Genomic DNA, 23,634 nt, shown 5'->3' with positions numbered 1-23,634 from the left:
GTTTTCTATAGTACAGTTAGTTGTGCTTTGCAACTGATTAAAGTTTTGGAAAAAATAAAGATGCTTTGAAAATTTAAATCACTATCACAATCATTTGAATGATCTACATTTTATTAGCATTTTGTTTGTGCTCTTTTCAAACACCTTTTACAGTTACAAAGTAAAGAAGTTCTGTACAACTCACCTCTTTATGAGCGGACGCTGGAAACAGAGGCACCAAACAGTCTACACTCTGTAGCAGAGCCTTCAACTCAATCCCCACCTTCCTGACCAGATCTAGGTACTGGGACGCTAGACTTGCCTGAACACCTGCCAAAATATCACAATTGATAAATAATTCAACATCAAAACTACCACAACAATATCTGTAATATCTTAAGACAAAGATATGAGAAAAAGTATTGACTTAAATACATCTTCATTTTAAAACCTCAAGACTTACTTAAGGATAAAAATCTACCTTGAGAAAGAGCCATGACAGCCTTGACTACACATGTTGTACAGTCGTACACTCTGTCATTCGTCCTGTCCAGATCTGCCGTCGGTGTCGGTTCCATTTTCTGTGAAAAAGAAGGTTTTAGTGCCAAGTTGTTAAAGGATGGAGATTAACACGTTTGCTGCTGACCGCTAGATGCTGGAACAGCGCCAGGAGCTGAACTAACGCTCGCCGCTGCGTAAACATTGCTGCCGATACACTGAATTACAGTAAAAACAACAGTAGTTATACTGGATGGCAATGTTCTGCAATAAAACTGGCTTTGGACATAGTACTAAGTGATTCTGGTAGATAGCAGCAATACCCAGGTTGCAGTCGGTAAAGTAGTGTCGCTATCTAGCAGGAAAGAGGTGGGACAAAGCCCTGTTCTAAACGACCCTGGTGGTGATTTTGGGAAACTATATTTATTATCGTCAGAAAAGTACGTCCCAACGAGCTGCAAAGAAATATAGGACGCTCATGACGAGCTGGCTGATCCATGGTAACGTTAAACAACAATGAATGGCGACGTTCCGGAACGTTCCTAGCTCCTGGCGCCGTGGCCCGTTTGATGTTCCGGAACGTCCGTAGCAGCGAACTTGTTAAGGAGTCTGATATCATTGATGCTTGAGTTGGTCTCATTGCTAGTAGACAGTTCCAATAAGAACATTAGTACAGAAAATTATTTGTGTTTTTTTCCAATCACTAATTGTTGCTTTACCAACACCATATTCAAATGACAATTTATTCACAATTTCCACTTTGTACAGTCTTTTTAAAACTTGTAGTTTTTTATTTCAATGTACACAAGGAATAACTTTGTTTACTTACTATGCTTAACTGTTCACGTAACTCAAACAAAACTAATGAACTTAACTAAAGTGTAACTTTAAATAAAAAAGTCCTAATTATTCAGCGAAGTAACTTAACTTTCAAGGGACAAAGGTGTACAATGACGTCACTGTTTGTGCACACAGTTTATCAAACTCCACAGTAAACTAGGACTAGTCTAGAACAATGGTGCAGTAACAATGAACAGTGTGGGTGAGAGAATGGTTGAAGGGTAACTTTCCCTTCGGACTTTTATTGTTGTTTACACTCTTCTTCTTGTTATTTAACTGTACACAACTCCCTCACCTTGACGATGACTATCCTCTCATCAGATCCAGCTGCTAAACTGCCGCTACCTCGGCTGTCCAGGGAGTCACTACGGGTGGCTGTGGACGGTGCAGGGGGAGGGGGTGATATTTCTCCTTCCAGGGACTCTGTATCTGATAGACTCGGAGCTATAGACAACCTCTTCTTCTGCAACAAACAAACCAGGAATCACTCACTACAAAACCCTGAAAAAATTTTAATCCGGCACAAGTCTTAGTGTTGATAACAGTTTGGACAAAGAAGTTTTGCTAGCTTCAGATTTTTTTCTTTGAAACCCTTTGAGCTCAAGGTATTGGTTGAGGATTTAACCAAATGGATGGTGGTTATAGTTTTACCTCACCTTATGAAAATGCATATACATAAAAAAGAATTTTTTAAGTGGACACCCGTGTACGTTGTACTTGTAGTATTTACAAGGAATAGTACAAAATAGGAAAGTTAGTTAAAATTGGAAAGAAGAATCTACGCATTTTGTCAAACTCGACCCAAGCATTTGAATTTAGGAACGTACAAACACTTTACATGATAAAAACAAGATGTTATCTGAAAAATTTTATAAACCACAGAAAAAATTTTGCATAACATTTGTCAAAAGTTTAATATGTTTTCTATCCGTTCTATGCGAACTAATCTTAGCTTAGGGTATGTAAACACAGTCCTTACAGTCTGATATGTGTGAGCTTCTTGGCTTTTAGCATTCCTCTGGAAAACCTGTATGACTTAACCAAATACCTGCAATTCTGATAAATTTAAATGTCCCCTTGATAAGAGCTTCCTGGGGAATTTCCTAGCCCTTAGACAACTCACCATGGGGACTCAAGCTTTACAGTCGAAGATGATCAGTTGTCCCATCCTGTAAATTGTTTTTTTTCAAATGAGACTACTGAACATCATTTCTTCTCTTTGACTCTAAAAAACTACAATCTGTAGGAACTGACTCTTAAGTTGAAAAAGGGACAGACAATCTTTGGGGAACTCTAATCAAAGTGATATTTAAATAACAGCTAACAAACCTATTTCTCTATTGATTCAAAGTCGTGAAACAGTTTTTTGTATTGTTTTGTTCTAAAACACAATAATAGCAGTAATTGAGCAGTTTTCTTGTACATACCAGCTGTGTCTCCTCCTCCTGTAGCCACTTGCTGTCTTCCTGTGATTCTCTCAGCTGTTGTTTAAGTCTCCTCTCTAACAGCTGTTGTTCAGTCTCTATGTAGTGGTCTGTGTCTTGTGTGTGGTTCAGCAGGCTGTCTCCGTACAGCGGCTACATGGGCAAACATCAACCGTTCCGTTACAATCATCAAACGTGACTGTAATAAGCTACTGTCAATTAACTTGACACATGTACAGAGACAGACCTATTGGATTTATATATTGATCAAGTGTACTTCATTTCTAAGTCTCAGGATTAAAACTATTGAAGATTTTTTCCCTTAAGACGCCCCTTTTAACCAACAATTTGCAGAACATCAATGCCAATTTATTTCATACATTAGAGAACAATAATTTATGATGAAGTTAAAACCTTTATGACTTTTAGCAAAATTATTTAAAGAATTATATAAAGGCAATGCATAGTCCATAGTAATCTCTCTATTAAGAAAGGCATTGAATTTTACCTTAGCCTACTTCTAAAACATTTTTTTTTACTCATAAATTCACAGTCCTTGTACATGAAAGATAGTTATTATCGAGCTAGTTTATATCATGTAGGGTCAATTTAAAGTGTTCTGTGTAGGCTATACCACTACTATTAGCATTTAGGAAAAAAAATTTATAAGAAAATCAATAAATTAAAAAAATTTTAATTTAATCTCAGCTTCAAGAATTTGAATTAGAATTTCCCTCATTAAATCGGTATATATAACATATCAATGAAGTAACTGACAATTATAGTAACATACATAACATGTGCATAATTGGTTAAAATTGTGAAAAAATTCTTTAATAAAAAAATACACAAAATGCTAAACATTAATTAATAAACAGTAAATTTATAGGTTTTTAGACCACTTGTAAACATTAATTGACCTAAAGGAAAATGTAATATTGTACTGTATATTTATAAACATGAAAAAAATATATGAAATGGAATTTATAATATAAATATATAGATGATTGATATTTTTATAAGGAAAATATATAAATTTTTACATTATTTTAGACAAAAACCTATTTTTATAAATCAACTGCATAAAACCTAAAAATGATAATCAAACTTCCAAAACTGAATACAGATAAAAGAATATGATACAATTTAATAGTAAAAAGTAAACTGATAGTGTAGATAAATTAATGTTTGTGGTCAAATAAGTTTTCAAAATAAGAAAATTAATTAAATAATGTGTCATGCGTTGGTGCAACTATATCAACTACATAATTCAAAATTCACTATCAAGACAGTATTTACAGTGAATGCATGCACAGTGCAGAGATTTAATTTAATTCAAACAGATAAATCATTCCAAAGATTGTAAGAGATAGAAACTTTAAAAAGAATATTAATACCAACATTTTTACTTTTTAGCTTTTACAATACACCATCAAAATGCTCGTAATTAAAATTTTTTCTATTTTTTTTATATTCGTAAGATTTGTTAAAACAATAATTTACTGTCACATAAACTCATTAAATATACTTTACCAAAGAACTAATTTTAGATTTCATTAAATGCTAAAATAGCTTCTTAGAGGCCTTACAAATATGATGATCTTTAAGTTCAATTGCACGAGGTAATTATCGGATCGAATAAAATATAGTGATTGCGGATCACATTTCTCAAAACATGACCAATACAGATCACAGTGGATTAAATATAAATCATTCCAAACGTAAACTAGACACATGCAGTTGGCTTTTGCAGTCGGAAATATATTTACAAAATATGTATTTTCAAACGCAACGATCATGCAACAGCCAGAGAAATTTAGTGAAGCTGGAATGACAAAACTACAAAACAGCACGCCCATTCCGAGAAAACCATCACCCTCTCCAGAGCTCCTGCAGGTCTAGCAAGATCCTCCTTACTGGAGCCCACATCCTCTGACGACCCCGTGACCTTCCTACCCACACTGACCAACACCGGCTTGCTACTCCTGCCACCGAAATTGCGAGGCAAAGACTTATTCATAGATGAAGGATAGGACTCGGTGATATCAGAAGAAGACTGGGTTAGAGAGTTTTTCCGAGGCGGATCGTTATTCAAGCTATGAGTCGAGACAGAATTGCCAGCGGAAAGAGTGCTGTCGGATTCGTCCGACTTGATCATTTGGAAATCTACCGCAAGAGTGTTGAATGCCGATGCGGGAGTGGTGTACACGGACGGATTGAGACCGCGAGCTTCGTTCTCTTTGAGCAGATGGACAAGCACCTCAGGGTTTTGAGCGACGATGTAGGTGGAGACGGAGGGTTCCGCCCCGACTACGGCTGTGGAGGCGGTAGAGAGAGAGTCACTGACCCCCGGGTAGCGTGATGGCTTGGGTGGTGGTGGGTCATCTGAGCCATTAGACCCTGCAACAAGTGTTACAAGGATTAATATGTTTATATGATAATATATCTAGAGTGGCGTCCCCATTTAAATAATTGATAATTGATTGATAATGATAATTGACCTTTCCAGCTACACATAAAAGTAAATGTGTTGTTTCATAAACGATTGTAGGTGTATTGTAATAGTACTGAGCAAACATTTGTAGATTTTGGGCAAATATTTATGGCACAGTTGTACAGTTACACTTCCAATTAACTGAAGTTGTTGGGACTGAAACTACCTCGGTCACTGAGAATCTCAGATAACACGGGGATAGCTGAGTTTAGGGGTTATGGTACGGTACCACATTAGGAAGTCAAATGTTTGTAAAATATATGTTTTTACATATTTACTAAAATATATAAAAATCTACTAAAATATATATCTAATAAAATATCATCAAAACATCTTAATGACAAAGAGTGAAAAAGGCAATCTCATAGGTAAATGCTACTGGCTATTTTTTACGTTCTACAGATGAGGGGTCCAGCTCGCGGCTGGGGGCCAAACTGGTACTGTGTCATTTTAATTTTGTAAGTTATTTCAGATAAGACATAGTCTACATAAAAATAAAACTTGTGTTATGATTTTTTCAAGTATTATTTTGAACAAAATCACAAATTATTGGCAATTTTTTTGTAACAGAAACATGCATTAATAACGCAATTCTTTTTTTCTAACCGAAAAAAAGATATATATATATATTTGGACCTAAAACAACCTTGGATAACCGGGGCTTAGATAATCGAGAGTGTACTGTAACTACTTACCTTCACACTTCAATAAGATGACGTTTAAAAAAATAAATTGATATTAAAATTATGTTGCTTAGAAATAATATTAAAATTGATATCCTTTATCAAGCAGGTCCCTAACACAACAAAAACAATGATCGGTTGAGCACCAGTATGGGCTTTTTCTTTAGTTAATTTGGTTGTTGTATACATTTTCCTAAAAATGAAATGTAAAATTGATACAGAAAACCAACCACAAACAATAAATTGAAAAAGGAAAGATGAAAAAAGAGAATAATTAAATTAATTAATTAGGTTTTATGTTAATCCCAGGTTACATTCATCATTATTCTGTCACATTTTATTGATCAGCATGGTGCAATTACTTTTAAAATTAAATTTATTTATTTACAGCATAGCCTAAGTAAATTATTTTATGATAACTAAGGAAATTTGGACTTAAAAACTAACAACACAACTCACCCCAAGACATTGCCTGAACTCTTCTGTTTTCTCTCCTCATAGTTTCCTGTTGCTGATCCCTCTCTTCCAACAGAATTTCACTGTAAACACAAGTTAATGTTAGATTAAAGAATTTTTACACCACTGAGGATAAACCTAAAAGAGAACTATTTACTTGTGGAAGTCTGTGTTAGCAATATAGCGGCAAAGCAGCAATGGAACTCAAGCATTATGTGTCACTGAAGTTATGACTTTTTGGTAATTTTTGCTGATTTATTTTCTGTGGGAGGATGTTCTTTGAAGGTATGTTCAAAAATCTCAAATGCAAGCATAGGTTACAATAGCAAATTACTTTCTCAGCATTACTAATTACTTGTCAATTTAGATTTATTGTACGCTTAATGATTCAAAATCATGCAATCTTTGAGAGACTACAACAAATGGTTTTTCCTTAAACAATTACCTGAAACATGACATATGATACACATTGGTCTAAAGAAAGGAAGGAATTCTCCTCTCCTGAAAAACTTAGGCAGACCTACAGCTTACCCACAAGGTCATGACGTTTTCACACACATAGCTACAATTTTATGGGTGACTGTACGATAGACGTCATATACCCTAACCAAAAATCCAGACCATCAATGGTACAAATTTAACATTGAAACACCAGAAGGTGGGTTTACGACAACTGGCTTTACTATAAGCTGAAAGTTTACACATTTCTTACCACATTTCCACTCATCAGACAACATATCAAGCCAAGCCTGATTATATCAACCAATATGTCCAATCTCATAATCAACACTACTGTAAGGTAGCAAAGCCAACATACTTGAGAGTCTCCTTGATGTCCCGGAAGCTGGGTCGTTTGCTAGGCTCGTAGGCCCAGCACTGGGACATGAGGCTGTACAGTCTGGGGGGACAGCTGGGTGGCAGCGCCAGTCGTTCTCCGTTCTCTATCTTGCCAATCACATCATTGTTCTTCACACCCATGAACGGCTTCACACCATACATCAGGATTTCCCACATGCAGACACCTGAGGAACAAAGACGCTCTAAAATCTGTCCATGTAATCGATTTTCATGCAAAACTTAACCCTTTGAGGTCGAATTTTTTCCACATTTACCGACGAATTTAGCTTGCCATTCAAGCAGTCAGGAAAATGGCACCCAGTGACCTATACTCACCATTCGACCAAAAAAATTAACTTTTTTGATTTTTAAATATTTTTTTTTTTTTTGAGTCCTTGTTGTTTGCCATTTTTGAGCAGTCGGCAAAATGGCGGGCGGCGACCTATACTCGCCATTCGACCGCAAAGGGTTAAATTGTGTATGTGAACTCTAAAGGCTAAAAAGAATTATATTATCTCAAATGAAATAGATAGTAACAACATTACAATACTATTTTTACTGCAGTTTTTCTGTTGTTCTAATAGGTCTATGTGTTTTAAGAGTACTGGTTGTTTTTCTTTGATAATCTTTTTAGGAACAAAAATCATTATACTGTGTGTATAAAGTACCGGGACAAGTTCTTAGGTTACTCAAAATTATTTAAAATAATAATACCTACTTTAAAAACAAATTATTTTAATTAATTAATTTTTAAACATATTTTGCCAGGTTAATTAAAAAGGGTTTTAATATCACATCATGAAGACCATGACAAAACATGATTCAGTACAGCTTCATCGAAATTGATTCAAAACTGCAAAAAACAACAAATAGCTCAACTGACATAAAACATTACATTTAACATAAAACATATTTTTAACTTGTTTTATACCTATGAAATGTTTATAAAACTATTTGAAAACATGTAAAATATCCCAATTTAAATTTGATCAAATCAGATCCCTCACCAAACATCCAGACGTCGCTAGCTGCTGTGAACCTTCGGAAGTTGATGGACTCCGGGGACATCCACTTGATGGGTAACTTGCCCTTGGACGCCTGGTAGAAGCTCTGGTCCTCCACCCATCGCGACAGACCAAAGTCTGCCAGCTTGACACAGGTGTGTGACGACACCAACACGTTACGAGCAGCAATGTCCCTGCATCACACAAAATGTAGGATAAACATGGAAAAAAGTTCTTGTATAATATCAAAAGAATTCTTAAATCAATTAAAAATATAGTTTTATCTATCAGGAAATGTTTTAAAATCCATACACATTTGAGCTGTGGGTTGGGAGGAACGGGAATCTCTAACGGAAGCTGGTTTAATTAGCCAGATTTAAACACTAACTAGTTCAGAATTGTTTTGGTTTGAATTTTATAAAGTTCAGCTACTTGCAAATGACTCAAACATGCTCTCTCAATGAGATTTGCTTCTCTTTAGTCTTAAAAATAAATGTTACAAACTGTTTGTTTAGTGCTATTCAGTGTGTTTTAAGACATTTTCATAGTAAAATTATCTCCCATTAAGGCCGGTGATGTGCTGGGTACATATTACAAAATATGTTATTAATATAGCCAATACTGTTTACTACTGGTAAATATATCTTAACTTAAAAACTCAACTTAGGTTTAAAAATTGGAGTGGTAATCGGCTTGAGTACTTGTTTGTGATTAGATAAATTCATTGGTGTTTTTTGTTTAAGATTAGACTGATGTTGCACAATTAAATTGCACGAAACAAATTTTTTTTTCTGGCAAACGGTTTTCATACGGTAGCCTTTAAATTGTAACCCTTTTTTAGAACAGTGCTATAATAACTGCAAATTTATTTCGTTAGACACTATTGCCATCTGCAAGAATTTTTACTCAAGATTTGTGAAACAAACTGAAGTTTTGCCTAGGAAAAAATCCTATCCTGTTTCCGTCCCAAAAATCAGGAAGGTATTAAAAATCCTGTCCCATCCCGAACTTAAAGTACAATTCCATCTATCTCTTAAGAAAACCAAACTTACCGGTGGACAAACTTCTTGCTCTCCAGGTAGGACAAGGCCGTGCTCAGTTGGAATGTGTACAGTATTAGAGTGGCCAGGTCTAGCCGAGGTTTGTTACTCTGCAGGTAGGCCCTCAGCTCTCCCAGCTTGGCGAGCTCCATCACTATCCAGATAGGAGAGTCTGAACAAACACCTATCAGCCTGATGATGTGTGGATGCTCAAACTGCTGCATGATGTCTGCAAATCATACAACATTCATATAACTGTTGGTTTATTTGGTGAGAAAATCAAATCTGCACACAGTTAGTAAGGTAGATAGGGAGGGTAAACATTTTTTAATACTTCCATGGGGATGATACGGTTGAATCAGAACAGACTGGTATTGGTACAAAAAGAGCTGTCAAAAATAAGTCCTGAGAAATTTAATGTGTCAACAATAAGTGGAAGAGGTTATGGTTACCTTTTTTAGAGATAGTCTATTTAGGAGATAGTTGGTAATAGCAGTGATATTTAATTATCTATCAATTTATCCTCTAATAATTAACTTAAAATGGGCAGTCAGTATGTTATCAAGCTTGTTTTTAAGATAATGTTGATAAAGATAAATGATTTTATCTTGGAAAAAGGATTAATAACATTTCAAACTAGACCCAGTACATCTTTTCTTGGTCATTAAGTGTTTAGTGCATTATCCTGACAAAGTATTCAGCTGGTCTTGATCAATAAAGAAGCTACACAGAATAGTCCAGAGAAAATCATCTACTTCCATTTCATCAATTATACACTATAAACCATGTATCAAATATATTATTTATTTCAACTTTAAGAGTTGCACCAGCAATGACTTTGACAGCTCATACTTTTAACTAGTATGACTAGTTTTTAGAGAGTATACTTCCAAATTCACATCCAAATTAAATCATGGCCTTAAATTAAGATATGACCAATGACCAACAATTCACAATTACAATCAAATTGTAGCTTTCTCCGAAAATTTTTTGCTGCAACGAATCAAAAACTTCAACTAGCTTTTTTGTCAATTCAACAACACAATCATCTCTCACAAACAAAGATTTGACAGGTTGATCCTATTTACTTACAAGCCTCCTCGAGGAACTTCTCCGCCGTAGCCATGTCAGCGTCCGCCTTACAAGTCTTGACAGCCACAGGCACTACGTTGTCTCTGACCTTGCACGTGCCTTTGTGTACATCACCAAACTGGCCCTCACCAATGATCTCTGCCAGCTCCACCTGCACCCTGGTCAGTTCATAGTCCTTGGCTGCAATACAACATACAAATGTAATCATATATGCCATCCAACAATACACTTACTCCGTAAAACATTTACAATATGGAAAAGATGTAATAAAAGTCAATCGATTTTGACCAGGCAGGCCTTTCATTTTAGGCTCAAAAGTAGAGACCAAAGGTTTAAGCAATTCAGAAATAAATGGTACTGATGATTTAGAGGGAGTGTTAAATCATTGCACTCACGAAAGTGGTCTATTGGAGGAGGTGTATAAAAACAAACAACACTTTTACACTCTTACTTGCAGGTGTAGAATAGTCTCCCTCTTCATCAACAATCTCAGCATAATCCTCAGACAACAGTGTGCCGTTGCGATCAGCCTCTTCCTTTCTATGCCTCGCCGATTCTGTAAATAGGATAAAGGAAAATGAAAATAGTAATATACCTCGTATTCATAATTAGAACACAGTGAAGTGATTATAGCATGGATAAAATATATGTGGAATAGAACATTCCTCCTGTGGAAACCATGCAAATGTGCAGATGAGTCAGTTACAGCGTTACAGCTTTCCTATCCCTATTCTAATTTTCATCAAACCAATTTTCAATTCAACTTCTTAAGTAATAATAATAAGACATGTTTTTAATTTACATGCAAATAGCATATTTTTCTTATATCAAATGAAATTGTATTAAATAAATATGTGTTTTATTAGAAATATTTCTTTTCATTAGCCTAAATGAAAGATAATAATTTGTCTTCTAATATTATACACACAATTTTCTAAGTTGTTGTCAACCTCTTATAATAAATGTGTATTTTACCTATTTTTTGTGATTCAGTGATCAAATCTGCTAATCTCAATTCATAATTATAACAAACCTTTTGCCGAAGCACATGGACAGGGAAATCTTTTCCAAATGGCAGCTTGTAAAAAAATACAAAGGTTATTGAACTACTCAATACTCATAAATAAATATTGATAGAATCCAGTTCACATTATGTTAGGGTTAAAAATAGGGATGAGTTTAAACAACTTAACAATCCTGTTCTGCACAGGGCTACTTATGATTTGGCGCAGCCTTTTTCTTGCACCTATCTATCTTGCTTAGTCAACTCTGCCCTTACAGCAAACACAGCAAGATTTTTACATTAACCCCCTTCACCTACCTTTCTTGTTCTATAGATGCGCTTAAGTCCATGGTGATATATGCGTCAGGTATTCATCTTACACACTTTCAAAGAACAAAGTCATTATAACTAAATATTCATGGCAGCTTTTACCTCTCTTTTAGCACACACTATAAAAGGTTATTTCCATCGTCTACATTCTCCGCTAGACACCCACCTTTCCTGTTCCACATGGAGGTGCTTGAGCCATGATGCAGCCTGCAGTAGCCGTCCACTAGGTCTGCCAGACTCTCAGCGTCCGTGGCCGAGGGACAGGTGATGGTGAGTGTCTCCGCAGCTCCAGCCACTCTCAACTGTAGCATGGCCTTGCGGTGAGTGTCACAGTCACTGACTAGAGTCTGTATACCCAGCACTGACGAGAACTCTGCCATCTTGGTTGGCTGCAACAGAGGCCACAGTAAACAATGGATATGTAGAATACAATTAGCTGATTGAAAACAAACAAAGTCGGGTAGCTGAGTTATTATTGTGGTCCCCTTGTGATCAGTAGGTTCAGTACTGAGGAAAAGTCAGAAGATTTTTATGGTTTGAACTGGATGAAACTCTCCGGTTTTGAACATAGTTGTGGCTAAGGAAATTGTATTTTTTTCTTTAATCACAAGGCTTGTCACTTTATTCTACACACATCTTCAACATAAATTCAGGATTAAATACAGGGCATTGGATCCCTTTCAGAACATAATAGCATAACAGTGCTTGCATTTGTTTTTAAAATGTGACTTAATAAGGATTAGTTGGCTAGTATTATTTACCAAAAGCCCATACCCTATATTTATTGCGATAGCATCAATAACAAACTCACCACTGATCCTGGTGCCCGAGGTGTCATGTATGAGATGCCGAGGTCTGGTCCAATCACTATCTCCACTGGAATCGACCATCCCGACTGAAAAAATCCTATTATAAGAATTGTCATAAAAACTTTTCTAGTTTAATTCTTATGTAAACTGTCCAGAAAAATTTCTTATAATGTTACAAAAACATTGCATTGTAATAATTAGCAAGGATACATAATACACAGGTTTTTTTTCAAAGAAGTTAAAAAGTTCAAATTATTACGGGGTTTTCCTCTCTATGAGTTTAGGTTTTAGGCTCATTTAACAAATAAGCCTGCAGAATAAATTTTAAATAAATAACAATAAAATCAAACATGGAGATTGGCTTAGCATTGGCCTACTTGTAAAAGCAGTGATGACATACCTTTGTATAAACAAACCATCATGTTACCAAATCAGCTCAAATTCACAATCAAGGTTGTATATTTGACTATTAATACAACTTCTGTATCCAATAGTCAATGGTAGTATCAAATAATCTTTAAAACCTAATAACTTATAACCCAAAAAGTTTCCTTGCAAAACTCTGCTAAAAAAAATATGAACATATCAAATATGTTCACTTTTGTGACAGTCCCTAAAATAACATCAGATTTATTATAGTTATTTTCCATGCACTTCCATGCAAATACTATTTTTGTTAGCTAAAAAGGTTATTAACCGCTTTTTGACAAGAGTTATCAAATAGAGAGAAAGTTATTGACTGGTTATTCAATTCCAGTCCTCATCTTTCCTTCCTATCCTGCATTATATTCTAACAAGTGAACTGAAAGCTGAAGGTGACCTAGATCATAGCGTTTTCACTTTTTATATAACCTAAACTAATTGGTTTTATAGAACCCAAAGCCACATTTGTAGGACCGAAGTCCCCTGCTCAAAACACTAGAACAATCGCCTCACATTTATTCTACTATTCAATGAACCTACCCCGAGGGCGCAGGTGAACCGTTCATGATGGTAGTTGTATTGTGTCCGCAGCAGGTCAAAGAAGCGGAACATGCAGTCAGCCTCGGACAGCTGAGCCACTCGCTTGAACTGCGCTTGGATCGCCTTCCGTAGCGTCTTCGGTTTGGATGCCTCCAGTACAGGCTTGGGGACGAACTTGTGTAGTCCCACCTGCAGAATGTCTTACATGTGACAAAATATTTTGGTGAAAACCCAAAATTTTAACTGATAAATTATCTCACAAAAGATGCATATTATAATCAAAACTGAATAAATCACTGGCTAACTATCTTTTAAATGCCGTGTTGCAAACTCATGAACTCCACATTGATCAAGAAAATGTACATGAATCGTCAACTATTTTATGGACCTATGAACATATAAAAAATTGTTTTTAGATACAAAAACAGTACAAAAATAGTTTTGATAGCTATTCAAAATAATTGTGGTCTTAAGATGGTCTTATAGAATATACCTCTGATTGGTTGTTTTTTATAAATTCTGAAAAAAATAACCAACAGTGTCTGAAGAGCAATTCCTAAAACTGTATGACCACTATGATTCATTAACTGTAATAAATCAAATGAATTAATTGCCTTTAGGTTTACAAATTACATTGCGATGCTTGGATATTTATTTTACCTTATGAACACCCTGCAGCATATTTTGACTAATAAGTATTAAAGGGAAATTATAGAAAAGGGTTGAATATTATATTACATTAAAATAAGAGCGGTCCTTAATGTGATAAACGTGATGTTAAACTATTGCATAAATACTGTTCATTTGTATTGCCAATTAATAATTTGAAGTATTCAAAACATTCTTACAATGAAATATAATTGAAAAGATTGTAAGTTTTGGTGTTACCTCTTTCTCCAGATACTCAAGGTTGGACTTCTTATCTAGTGCGATTTGAGGCATATCCTTAAAGTAGTTCCTAATCTCCAGACAACACAACTGTACAGCTGTGTCTTGGTCTATCCTAGCGCCTACTTCACTGTTCAGGTAGTCGTTCCGCACCTACAGGTAACAAATTACATCAATATTGGTTTAATGAAGTTTAAACAATAATCGATCACACAAAAATGGCCAATGTTCCAAAAAAATCCCGTAAATTATTTATTACATGGAATGACTGGTGTATGCTAATCTTACACTAATCTTCTACACAAGTCAGATATTGAAACACAAACGGATATGAGTGATTTAAATATCAATAGAGATTACCGGGAACAATTGCAAAGTCTGACTCAAGGTAAACAACAGAGAAACAATGTGTGACATAGCAACATAGGCGTAGCTGCCTTGTCACAGATTGTTGTAGAATATGGCTAGAACTTATGGGATCAAAATCAAATCAATTATTGATAGAAAGAAAACCATTAGATGGAATGTTTATAGCAGTAACTGGTGTCTTGTCAATAAATAATGAAATCCTAATCTATTTGGACACAAATACGTACAATAAATAAAATAAACATTTAATGTTTTGAAGCTGAAGTAAAAAAGAACATGTATCAATAAACCATAACATAAATAAAATGTAAATTGGTTCTTACCTGATCATAATAAAAGTAGAATGTGACTTTGTCTTTTTCATACATTTGGTTAAGGTTTAGAGGTAAATATCTTATCCTAAGTTCAAAATGCCACTCATTCATGGGGTGAATCTTCTCAAACCTCTCCTGCACCTGCGAACAAGCAGAATTAGTTTGTCAAAAATAAGACCATCAAAAATAATATTAAATAATTATTACCAACTACAACTATTTTGTTGTTGTTATTGTAATATTGTTTCTTATGAATCATATTCTTAGTAATAATAACGATTAGCGTTTGTTCACAAATATTGCAGCGGACATCCTACATAATATTGCAGATCACATAATAGCACATGATTTCTATCCCAAAACCATTTGAACTCTACTTAAAAATCAGGAATAGATTGTTGAGAATATAAATGAATAATTAACGAGAACTGGATCTCCTACAAGCCCCTGTTGTAGTCAATTGAGCTAGTTCAAATCTGAGACCAACATCTTGTTCCTAACTTCATCCATCACTGTTCTAGATAGTCCCTACTTTAGTAATTTACTTAATTACAGCATTTTTTAACAAGGAAGGCTTGAGTAGTGAAGACAAATCTCTCCTCAAGCGTATGTGATAAACCTTAGTCGCTCTGTGCAAAAAAACAGAAATTGGACCGGATAGACAACAAGCTAAGGTTGGGTAGTCTCATCCCAATGGCATAGTCAGTACCTGAGCCATGGTGGTGTCCTGGTGTATCCAGTGCATCTCCCCTGTAGCCGGGTGATGTAGCCGCATGGCGTAGCACTGCTGGTAAGCCCGAGGCTCTGTAGCCAGCCTGCTGGTGACTGTAGAGATGATACCCTGCACAACACAATACACAATGTATCAAAAATCTAATATAATCACAACCATAAAGTGAAAATATCTGTATTATTTTAAGAGCCAGCCTAAGGTAAACTTAACTTAAGAGCCGGCCTTAAACTGTAACTATGAAATAGAACAAGGGTTTTACTGCTAAGCTTGATGAAAATTTTTAGTGCTATATAAATTTACCCACAAGAACTACAAGAACAATGGTATCAAGGAGAATGTTTGGAAATTTATAACATCAAGCACAACTTTTGAAATGGTGAAATAGGTTGTTTTATTTTGTTTGTGGCAGTTGATGACATTTCTTCCTGGATACAACTTAACACCTCATAAAACAACGCCTAAAATATTCCCTAAAATTAGTTTCATTGTTCAACAGATGCCTGGTGATCAGAACTCTAAAAGACCCTTCTTCCTCCCTGTTAATAACGAGTGAGAAGGCTCTTCATTTACTAAATTCACGAGTACATTTTCCACATTTTCCTCTTCCTCCAACAGCAAAGCTACTGCAACGAGTCTGACATCGATGTTGTCCATGGTGAAAATATAATCACACACTGCAAGGGTGGGGTTAAAGAAAAGAAAAAAACACTATTTTTTTATCACACATAGCATGATTCCAGAATATCACAAATCACGGATCACACAATAACGCTGTGTGGTTCAGAGAAACCAAGCCACCTAAAGCACCTGCAAAATGTGCGACCGAACACGGAGGCCCTGCGCTTGGTACAAGATTTAAAGAAATGTTTTAAGTCTGTAAATGTTATATTAATCATATCTATTATGAAAAAAGAAAAGGGGGGAGTATAAATAGTAATATAATTTATTGGGGTTTGTGTTAGTCATTATAGGTTCTGGCACTACTTTCTTGGTAGTGAGGAACACTGCTCTGGTTGTTTGCACTGGGCCCCGCACTACCTAAAGCCGGCTTTGATTATTTTCTGTTTTCAACATTGAGGATTTAACCTTTCAGCTTATATGCCTACAAAAAAAACTCTAAGCCCCTTCTGTGGTAAAATTAACAAATCTTACTACAAAATCATTTAAATCTTTTTATTAATATCTCTGTATCACTAATATAAGAAAATATTAAGAATTACTTGCAAGAATTGTGAGCCTGAATAAAACAAGTCCTGTTTGATAAAAAAAAAACAATATTTGCAGCTTTGAGTTATAAAGGGCATATAGGGTTTACAATTTTATATACAATGAGTTGAATTATATTCTACAAGCAATTCAATCAATCGATAGTTTTAAGTTGATTTAAGCATGTTTAAAGGCAACATATATTATATTAAATAGCAAAAAGCTCTAATACATGTGTCATTTTTACAAAATATTGAAATGACAATCTTAAACACATATTGTTAATGAAAATTTCTTTGCTTCAACATATTTTTAACACTACAAAAGCTAGCAAAGAATGTTGGATACATTAGATTTTTTATGAGAAAATGTCCAATTTAGTGTAATTACTTGTGAGAGAGTTTTTTTCCACAGGTTTTCAAAAGTTTAATAACGGAAGCTTTACAAGTAAACGAGGACAAGAGTTTGAGGCCTTGACTTGCAAAGAGGTTTTTAATGAAGTTGTTTTGTGATTGTTATTTTACAGTGAAGCTAGAGTTTTTGAAACCTCTAAAGTATTTGTAACCCCCCAAACGTTATATTTTTAGCATTCTGTCTTTCAGTTATCTTAAGTCAGGAGACAAGTTTTAGAGGTGTATTCATTAGCAGATATTAATCATGTAGTTGATTAGACTATAACCAGTTTAACAACATTTTAGGTCCAGAAATCTTCTGGTGAAATGCTGTAGAACTTGTTTTTCATCAATTAGTTGTAACAAACGTTCGCAACAGCTTAAGATCTTTCACAGCCTGATTTTTAACTGGTTATTAACTGGGGGTTTAATCAGTATTGTTTAAATCATTTTTAGGTTAGTTTTTACATTTTGACCAGCGACCACAGAATTAAAATTTAAACTGGAAATTAAGACTTGGCTGATTTAGACATGGAAGACCAACGAGTATTTAGTACAACAACATTGGCTAGTTGGTAATTTTCAACTACCTTGTCCGTTTTAAAGCAGTAGGCTGGAAAGGAGTGTTAAACCATAAATCTATAGGTGGAATGGACTATATGGATAACCAAACCGCTGTCCACTAGAGATCAAATACTTAAAATATATTAGTAATATGAGAACTATCAAACTTATAGTAAAATTTGTACTAGGTTATTTAGAAAGTTCATAAAAATTTTAATAGAACTCTTACAAATTTCACAGACACAATCTATCTATTTATTATTGGATATCACAAGTGTTTCATTCTCTTGACTTGTTTATAAAAGCACAGTAAAAGGAAGAGCATTAAGGATTTTTTTTCTAATATAGTTTTGTCAACGCAAATTATTTCAGTTTTTTTTTTATTAATTCATGTTGTATAAGGTTTAAAAAATGTTTGTGTTTAAGGACAAGTAATATATTAGTATTAGTATTGAAAACTGTGAATATTTTAGTAGAAAATCATTACCATTTAGACAATAAGCCCAAAAAGTGCTGAAAGCTGTAAACAGTAGTTCACTTTAAAAGCTTTTCAACAGAAATATTAGTAGAACCCATCAGAATCCTACTTAATCGTCTTTATAAAACAAAGATGCTTCAATCAAATGGTTTTTGCCCCACTTTGCACGAACAATAAGAACTGATCAAGATGGTCCAACTCTTTTACATGAAAAATAAATATTTTGCATTGCTGAGCAATTACAACCAATAGCTTATAACTGTCAGAGCAACTTTTGTTATTGACGGAAATTGTTGAATTGAGACATACCTTGATGTCGATGGCTTCGCCATACTTGACCACGTTGAAGGTTCCGTTGGGCAGATGTACCTTGAGGGTGGTGACGGGAGTGTTGGAGGTCTTGTCAGGGCTGTTGGGCACCTCCATGTCTACTGCTCGCTCATGGCTGAAACACCAGACAAAACTGTCAGTAATCATCAACAGAACCCATGGTAAGACCCAGAGTGCAGTAGGATGATCTCTGGCAAAAAGTATAATTTGCAAATCTTAAAACTGGTGGTTCAGATACACCAATTAATTACCGTAATTGCCGAGTTATGTAGTGCGTGTAATTGCCGTGACACAAGACGAAAACAAAGTTTTACAAGACCATCAATAAGTACCTAACTACATACAACAAAAATGTGGTTATTTTGTGCTGAAGTGGCCATGCGTTTGGGTATTATCTTAAATAAAAAGTTGTTAAAATGCAGGCGGGAGGTATGGAAAGTGGATACTCTTGAGAAACATGAAATTATAGTAAAATAAAACACTGTTAGCTTAATTATTGAAGTAATTAACAAATTTCAGTAGGCCTATTCATAAAAATTGAGAGCAGACTTGTAAACAATTAAATTGAAGCTGTACAATAGCAAAACTAAATGGAGGGTAGTAGAATATATAGTCAACAATAGCATACTCTGAAGGCTACCCGGATATGAAAACCACACCTAAAGATGCTTTAGACTGTACAATAAGTGAGGACTTGTGCCTTACTTGGAGTATTCAAAAGCAATATTTCTACTCAGTATATGATGCACCATTGTCTAAAAATGGTCACATCATTTACAAATCGTTCAAAAATACAAAAATTGATTAGTCAATTGAACAAACCCCAATAGCTTATCCCCAGTAACAGCACAGTTGTCTAGGCAGATCAACTACACGACCGACCTGACCGGGAAGAGCTCTTCATTAGTGAAGGTCGCCGCGGCTGACAAAGCGTGAGAACTAAATAGACATAGACATAGACATAGACTTTATTTGCACAAAACATTCCATACATGTCATAACATTTAGAATAGGTGCATTGTCAAAATTAAATCCATACATAAAATATTTAAAATTAAAACTTTTAACTTAAAACTAAACACTAAAAAAAAAAAAATTCTAAATTGTAGTTCTGTAAAAATCTTCAATTAAGAGTCTTCCTTAGTGGAAGCCATGTTGGATTTCTTCCCCATAAGAACAATGTTAACTTTGGGTCCAAATATCTCATCAACAAATTGTCATATAATTATGGATAAGGAGTTAAATTTAAGGAATTGCGGTCCTCTAGAGATTGACGTTTTTTATTTCACAATTTTTAATTTTTATAATGAATAATTGATTATTAATTAGCTTAAAATTAAGCTAATTATTGAAAGGAAATGAAAATGGATTTTCGAAATTCAAAAACCTCAGTCACGAGTCTATTATGTTAAAAATACAAATTATAAATTCCAAAGCTATATCTTAACAAATAACGCCGTTACGTGTCCACAAATTATGTAATGTTTAACATTGTTCTTATGGGGAAGAAATCCAACATGGCTACCACTAAGGAAGACTCTTAAGTAAAAAGCCTTGTCAATAAGAAAATTATCTATTGTATCTTTAAATTTGGTTTTGCTTAGTGACTTATAGCATGGCGGAAGCACATTGTACAATCTCAGCCCAGCGTACAATGGAGATTTTTCATATAGGGTCAAACGGTGTCTGGGGAGTCTAAATATATTTTCATTTCGGGTTTCATACCTGTGATTAAAATGTATTGTTTCTGGTAGCTCATTTTTAACTGAATGTATGTAATTTAATAATTCTAGTATATACAACCCCGTTAATGTATGAATTCTTAAATTTTGAAAATGTTTCTTACAAGAACTGCGTGGATGAGAGTTGGTAATAATACGAATAATACGTTTTTGTAACCTGAATAAAGTTTTAATACCAGTAGCTTGACCCCATAAAATTATGCCATATCTTAACACTGACTCCACATAAGCATGATAAACTACTTTAAGTGTCTCAATAGAAACACAGTCCCTTAAATGTATGAATAAAGATGATATCGACCTAATTTTGTTACGTAAATAATTCAAATGTGAATCCCATTTAACTGCGTCATCTACGTAAACCCCTAAGAATTTATGAGCTTCAACTAAATTAAAGGAACAGTTTTCCATATTTTTGTGTCTAGTAGAAAATTTAATAATATTTGTTTTTTCAACATTAAGTTTTAACCCATTTTCTAAAAACCATTGCTCCATGTCCTTAACCACACTTTGCAGAGAAGAAAACATTTCAGTTGTATTATTATTTTTGATCAAAGCAGTAGTGTCATCGGCAAAAAGAATTAGTTCTTTATTAATAGCTTTTGGAAGATCATTGATGTAAATAAGAAAAAAAAGTGGGCCCAATACTGAGCCTTGGGGAACACCTGTGGATATAATTTCCCATGGTGAATAATGTTTGTTGTTATCTTCTAAAATTAAAGTTCTTTGTTTTCTTTCAGAAAGGTAAGATTGTATTAAAGAAAAGCAACTTCCCCCAATCCCATAATCAATAAGTTTTAACAACAGGAGTGAGTGATCCACACAATCAAAAGCCTTAGACAGGTCGCAGAAAACACCTGCTGTGGCCTGAGACCTGTCCAAGGCCTCTGCAATCTCATTAACAAACTGAGTAAGAGCAGAAACTGTGCTTAAGTTTTTTCGGAAACCAAATTGTTTATTGTAAAATAAATTATTACTTTCAAAATAATTAACTAGTCTATAACTTATTACTTTTTCAAATATTTTAGAAAAATTACTTAATACTGATACTGGACGGTAGTTATTAATATCTGATTTTGAACCTTTCTTAAAAACGGGAGAAATTTGGGAGTACTTGAGTTGATCCGGAAAAATACCATTCTTTAAACACTGATTTATAATAAGAGATAAGGGTTCGGAGATAATGTCAGCAGCAGATTTGATCAATTTAATTGGGATTTCGTCCCAGCCTACCGAAATTTTGTTCTTTAGAGAAAGGATAATCTTTTTTATTTCATCTTTATTCGTGGGGCTAAGATTGCACAATGTAACCCCACCATCACTGCAGTATGATTTTACAGACGAATGAACACCATTGACAGAAGCCATTTTTACATTCAGATTAATAACTGTATTACAGAAAAAACTGTTAAAAAGCTTAGCTACATCATCAGGATTATCAACAGTGGTTTGGTTTGTATCATCTTTTAAAATAATTTTGTATCTTTGAGTACGGTTTAAACCCAGTTCATTGTTAACAATTTGCCAAGCTGCCTTAAACTTGTTTTCAGATTTTCTAATTAGGTTATTATTTGAGAGAATTTTTGAATTTTTTACAACTTTATTAAATATTTTTTTGTATTGCTTTACATAGGATAAAAACTCTTGGTTTCTACTAAACTTGGCTTCCAAGTGCAATTCTCGTTTCCTCTTACTGGAAATTCTTATACCTTGGGTCACCCAATTCAGAGTAGATTTATTAGTTTTAGCATTCTTTTTTAGTGATTTAACAGGAAATATATGATTGAAAGATAATAAAAAATTTCTCAAAAAACTATTGTAATTTTCATTGGGGTTTAAAGTGGGGTTAAATACAAAATTATTATTAGTGCTCTGTAGATATTTGCAAAATTCATCTGTATTTCTATCAGAGATGATTCTTTTCTTAAAAGAACTAGAAGTATTCTTGATGGTTTTACACTTGGCTAGCTTAGGAAGGTTTATAAATATAGCATTGTGATCAGAAAGACCTAACTCAGTGTTTAACCTGTAATGGCAACTAAACTTTTTGGGTGTGATAAAATTATCCAAACAAGTAAATGAAGTATTTGTTATTCTAGTTGGCTCCTCAAATTGAAAACAAAAACCATTACATTCGACAGTTTCTTTAAATCTACTTGTGAATGTGTCATTCGTTAAAATGTCTATGTTAAAATCTCCAGTTACAAAAACAGTATTTTTTTTTAAATTTTTTCTGTATTATCAAAAATAGAATTTCAAGTCTATCTAAAAACTGTTTACTTATGTTGAAATTTGGTACTGTATAAATAGAAATTAAAATTGAATTAAAATCCACAAGTTCAATAGCAGAACATTCAAAAATAAAGTCTTCATTTAAATTGGAAAACTGTGTTACTGTTACATATTTACAGTTCTTATCCACTAATATGCAAGATCCGCCCCTACAGCCACTTTCTCTTATATAAGAACTAGCCAATTTAAAATTATTGATTGTATTTAACAGAGAGGCTGAATTATGATCTAACCAATGTTCATTAAAAGATATAGCTTTAATATTCAAATTGGCCTCAGATAAAAATAAATTAAGAGCTGAAATTTTTGTTAAATTTAAACCTTGACAATTGTAATGCATTATTAAATCACAGTTAGTTGAATAAAAAGATTGATTACATAAACCTTTTAGTTCGTTATTTTGAGCCAGTGAATTTGTTTTGTGCAAAGAATTATCTAAGTTACTTAATTTAGCAGGTACAAGGTCATTGTCAGAATGAATCAGTTTAAAATTAAAGGAGAACTATCATCTAAACAGGAATCTAACTCTAACACTGATGGATCACCCTCAACACTTGACACCACACATTTGCTCTGCTTTTTCACAACACTCGATGGTTTTGACTTAACAACTTCGTTATAGCTGAGACCGCCTGGAACCAACCGGGGGCTGATATGACCAACAGCAGGAAGTTGTGTTGAAGTTGGTTGTGAGTGATGCTGTGGAGAACTAGATAGTGGTTGTAGTTGCTGCGAAGACGGTTGAGATGAGCAGAGTGTCAGTGGTACAGTTGTTGGTTTGCTTGCCGGGCATAATGTCTGGATGTTCTGTCTCAGCTTAAGGACAAATTCTGAATGGGAGAGTCCATGGTGAAGTATTCTCTGAGCACCAGGT

At 34.3% G+C, this 23,634-nt stretch overlaps 1 protein-coding gene across 8 annotated transcripts in view; it reads right to left on the bottom strand.

Annotated features, from left to right (window-relative positions):
• Positions 1 to 23,634, bottom strand: part of LOC129004849 (focal adhesion kinase 1-like) — a 118,968-nt gene that overhangs the window by 5,663 nt on the left and 89,671 nt on the right. For 4 of the 8 annotated variants that reach the window (XM_054433520.1, XM_054433519.1, XM_054433515.1 and 1 more), the window contains 19 exons: positions 18,706 to 18,841; positions 15,733 to 15,864; positions 15,033 to 15,164; positions 14,341 to 14,493; positions 13,453 to 13,641; positions 12,492 to 12,575; positions 11,847 to 12,069; positions 11,381 to 11,425; positions 10,799 to 10,903; positions 10,348 to 10,527; positions 9,268 to 9,484; positions 8,219 to 8,409; positions 7,192 to 7,396; positions 6,378 to 6,457; positions 4,618 to 5,141; positions 2,745 to 2,894; positions 1,613 to 1,780; positions 461 to 560; positions 185 to 309 (listed from right to left, as the gene is read on the bottom strand). In XM_054433520.1, the coding sequence (XP_054289495.1) occupies positions 185 to 309; positions 461 to 560; positions 1,613 to 1,780; positions 2,745 to 2,894; positions 4,618 to 5,141; positions 6,378 to 6,457; positions 7,192 to 7,396; positions 8,219 to 8,409; positions 9,268 to 9,484; positions 10,348 to 10,527; positions 10,799 to 10,903; positions 11,381 to 11,425; positions 11,847 to 12,069; positions 12,492 to 12,575; positions 13,453 to 13,641; positions 14,341 to 14,493; positions 15,033 to 15,164; positions 15,733 to 15,864; positions 18,706 to 18,822 (3,120 nt within the window). In that variant the 5' untranslated portion in view covers positions 18,823 to 18,841. The remainder of the gene's footprint in view (positions 1 to 184; positions 310 to 460; positions 561 to 1,612; positions 1,781 to 2,744; positions 2,895 to 4,617; positions 5,142 to 6,377; positions 6,458 to 7,191; positions 7,397 to 8,218; positions 8,410 to 9,267; positions 9,485 to 10,347; positions 10,528 to 10,798; positions 10,904 to 11,380; positions 11,426 to 11,846; positions 12,070 to 12,491; positions 12,576 to 13,452; positions 13,642 to 14,340; positions 14,494 to 15,032; positions 15,165 to 15,732; positions 15,865 to 18,705; positions 18,842 to 23,634) is intronic. The other 4 variants (XM_054433518.1, XM_054433521.1, XM_054433522.1 and 1 more) reach the window with 4 other exon arrangements.

The sequence above is a fragment of the Macrosteles quadrilineatus genome, unplaced genomic scaffold (genome assembly GCF_028750875.1).
Source record: "Macrosteles quadrilineatus isolate MER2022 unplaced genomic scaffold, UCM_ALF_1.0 Scaffold_12__1_contigs__length_5162894, whole genome shotgun sequence".
NCBI classification, from domain to species: Eukaryota; Metazoa; Arthropoda; class Insecta; order Hemiptera; family Cicadellidae; genus Macrosteles; species Macrosteles quadrilineatus.
This window is presented reverse-complemented; position numbering and strand designations above follow the sequence as displayed.